The 3,718-nt window shown below is 39.6% G+C and overlaps 2 protein-coding genes across 22 annotated transcripts in view; both read left to right on the plus strand.

The window, feature by feature from the left end:
- NRXN3 (neurexin 3) overlaps nt 1-3,718 on the plus strand; it is a 1,555,579-nt gene that overhangs the window by 1,205,603 nt on the left and 346,258 nt on the right. The gene's annotated exons all lie outside the window — the stretch shown is intronic.
- LOC102758817 (heterogeneous nuclear ribonucleoprotein H-like) lies at nt 2,598-3,280 on the plus strand (the record flags this gene model as incomplete). Its single annotated transcript, XM_015558019.1, is given in 2 exon segments — nt 2,598-2,709; nt 2,712-3,280. Coding segments are annotated over 2 exon segments (681 nt in total), but the record flags the coding sequence as incomplete, so codon positions are not given.

The raw sequence follows: 3,718 nt of genomic DNA on the forward strand, positions 1-3,718 counted from the left end.
GCAGAGGCTTTTTTTAAAAATAGGAATCTAGCCGAAACCGGTTTGGCTCAGTGGATGGAGCGTCAGCCTGCGGACTGAAGGGTCCCGGGTTCGATTCCGGTCAAGGGCATGTACCTGGGTTGCGGGCACTTCCCCAATGGGAGATGTGCAGGAGGAAGCTGATCGATGTTTCTCTCTCATCGATGTTTCTGTCTCTCTGTCTCTCTCCCTTCCTCTCTGTGAAAAATCAATAAAATATATTTTAAAAAAATAGGAATCTAATGTGCAGTGAACAAGGCAAACTCCAGGCACATCAGGTGAGCACTATGGCTCATGTGACCTAATGACAAACCTACCTTAACACCGTTGGTGGGATGAATTATCTCATTGACCCACCACTCACACTGTTACTAGTCATTACTCTTGGGGTATTGCTCAGTGTAACAGGGCAAGAAATAACTTATTGACTCCTGGAAGCTGTGGATGATGGATTTTAAATCCCTGGCTGCATTCATAAGGCACGGAAGCTGTGTTGATAGGGGAATTCATTAGCTGCCCACCCTGTAGCATCATATGCTTAAGTCCCAATGCTGTCACTGCTGCTGTTTTATCTTGTTAGTGTTTCCTGGATAGATGGCAGAGGAAACTGTACACCTGTATTAGCTTCAAAGATAGTACCAACAGCCAGACTTGTCATTTTGCAGCCTGAGATGACAACTTTGGAGCCTGCAATCATTTAAAGTCATTTAGAGAATCCCTATTGATGGACCCAGCTAACCTTCATCCAAAAGTCAATGTATACTCAGGATAAGAGGTGATGATTGACAATTAATTCTCACATTCTATTCTTGATTCCTCAGTTAACCTCTTTTATTTTATTTTATTATTTTTTTAAAATATATTTTATTGATTTTTCCACAGAGAGGAAGTGAGAGGTACAGAGAGTCAGGAACATCAGTGAGAGAGAAACATCGATTAGCTGCCTCCTGCACACCTCCCACTGGGGATGTGCCCGCAACCAAGGCACATGCCCTTGACCAAAATCAAACCCAGGACCCCCCAGTCCACAGGCAGATGCTCCATTCACTGAGCCAAACCAGCCAGGGCTGTTTTATTTTTTTAAAGAAAAAAATATTTGACAAGTTTCACTTAGCGCAATACACCTAAAAGGAAATCACAATACAATTAAAGATTTAAATCAAGGCTTCAGAATTTCATACAAACACCAAGACCAGAATCCCAAAGTATTGGTATGGCATCTCAAAATTTCCCCATTAATTAAAAAAAGCTTAAACTTACATACCTTGGAAGTTATTAAATGAAACTAGAATTAACAAACATGCCAAATATTTCACTTTTAAATGTAGACACAGCTCCTATATCGAGTTTTACAAAAAAGCATGTTTTTCAAGATGCTTCCACAAACAGTGTTCGATGCGATGTGGTGTAAGAGCAACATTTAACATATTTCAACTTCTTTAACCTAAATATACTTACTGTTTAACTACATCCTACAATAGAACTAACTTGAGAAAAGCTAAAAATTGTTTAACAGTTATAGTTTACTCAACTTAATTGTTACATCCTAGATGAATATTTCTGTTAAAAAATAATGAACCTTTAAGTCTTTAATTCAATCCTGATTTCCACTTAGAGTAAGCATAAATCACAAGTTGGTATTGCAAAAATTGTTACTTTTTTTTTCTTCTTTAAAATAATGTTGACCAAGAGTCAGTGATAAGAATCAATTACATTCCCATCCACCATTCATACTAGTTATGCTAGACATCCCTCCCATTCCCTTCACTCCCACAGATGTACAGAATACACTATTGTAGTAGCTGTTGTTCACTGCTCCTTGGCTGCCTATGCAATGTTTGATTGCAAATCACTGGAGTTTTCCTATAAAACTTGCTCATATCCACTCATGCTGTTCTGGCCACCATAGCCACCTCCATAACCACCACTCAGCTGCTGGCTGGTTGGGCCACCATATCTGGACTGGTTTGCATAAGCACCACTGCTTGCTCCTGCTGTAGAATTCAAGAAGAGTTCTACATATCTGTGTTCATAAGCACCACCACTTGCTCCTGCTGTAGAATTCAAGAAGAGTTCTACATATCTGTGTTCATAAGCACCACCACTTGCTCCTGCTGTAGAATTCAAGAAGAGTTCTACATATCTGTGTTCATAAGCACCACCACTTGCTCCTGCTGTAGAATTCAAAAAAAGTTCTACATATCTGTGTTGCATATTTGCTTTGTCTTTTGACATAGCTGCCACAGCATCTTCATGAGTTGCAAACTCAACATCTGCTTCACCAGTTACTCTGCCATCAGGACCAATTTCAATATGTACTCTCACAGGGTTGAGTGGTGAAAAAAATTATAAATGCCATTCTCAGTAGCTCTGTAAAGTAATCCCCGCATGTGTCCAGTGTCCAGTTGTGCTCTGGAAAGTAGAGCCACCATCCCTATACATGTGGTCAGACATTCCTAAAAAATAGTAATTGAGGTCTCCTTGGTCTTGCTCGGCGGACGAAGTGCAGAGTTTTTTGTTTTTTCTTTACTGTTTTTTTTGTTTGTTTGCTTGTTTGTTTTTATGACTGAAAAATCCAAAATGGGGCTCCAGATATATGTTTCATCTATACCAGAGAAAGCAGACTGAGTGGCAAGGCTTTTGTTGAACTTGAATCAGAAGATGAAGTCAAATTGTCCCTGAAAAAAGACAAACTATGGGACACAGATATGTTGAAGTATTCAGGTCAAACAACATTGAAATGGATTGGGTGTTGAAGCATACTGGTCTAAATAGTCCTGACACGGCCAATGATGACTTTGTATGGTGTAGAGGACCCCCCTTTGGATGTAGCAAGGAAGAAATTGTTCAGTTCTTCACAGGGTTGGAAATCATGCCAAATGAGATAACATTGCTGGTGGACTTCCAGGGGAGGAGTACGGGGGAAGCCTTCATGCAGTTTGCTTCACAGAAAATAGCTGAAAAGGCTCTAAAGAAACACAAGGAAAGAATAGGGTACAGATATATTGAAATTTTTAAGAGCAGTCAAGCAGAAGTCAGAACTCACTATGACCCACCACAAAAGCTTATGCCCATGCAGCAGCCAGGTCCCCATGACAGACCTGGGGCTGGTAGAGGGTATAACAGCATTGGCAGGGGAGCTGGCTTTGAAAGGATGAGGCGTGGAATTTATGGTGGAGGTTATGGAGGCTATGATGATTATAATGACTATAATGATGGCTATGGTTTGGGGTCAGATAGATTTGGTAGAGACCTCAGTTAACCTCTTTAAATTCAGTTAATTTTTTTACCCTGTTTTCTATAAAATGGCAGGTAATTTAATGGCACAGATGATTATTTCCTACAGTTAATTTGGACTGTATCTTTAGAGACCATTCCATTGCTACCATTATTATCACTTCCCACTAATACTAATAGACAAAGTACAGGTATGAGATACTGCATGAGAACTTTGTTTACATTACCTTATTATGAGCTCACAACAACTCAGTATTGTGAGTCGCTCTTAATATCCTCACTTTGTAAGCGAGGCAACTAATATTTAATGAGACTGAAGAATTTCCCCAAGATAGCACTTCTAATAAACTGCTGAGCAGGCCTTCAACGTTGGTTGTGACTCTTAATTACTTTCGTACTCCTAATGTAGGTATTAGAATAGAAAGTGTAGTGGTGATCATTTTAATTCAACACATATGTATGA

The sequence above is a fragment of the Myotis davidii genome, unplaced genomic scaffold, assembly GCF_000327345.1.
Source record: "Myotis davidii unplaced genomic scaffold, ASM32734v1 scaffold309, whole genome shotgun sequence".
NCBI lineage: Eukaryota > Metazoa > Chordata > Mammalia > Chiroptera > Vespertilionidae > Myotis > Myotis davidii.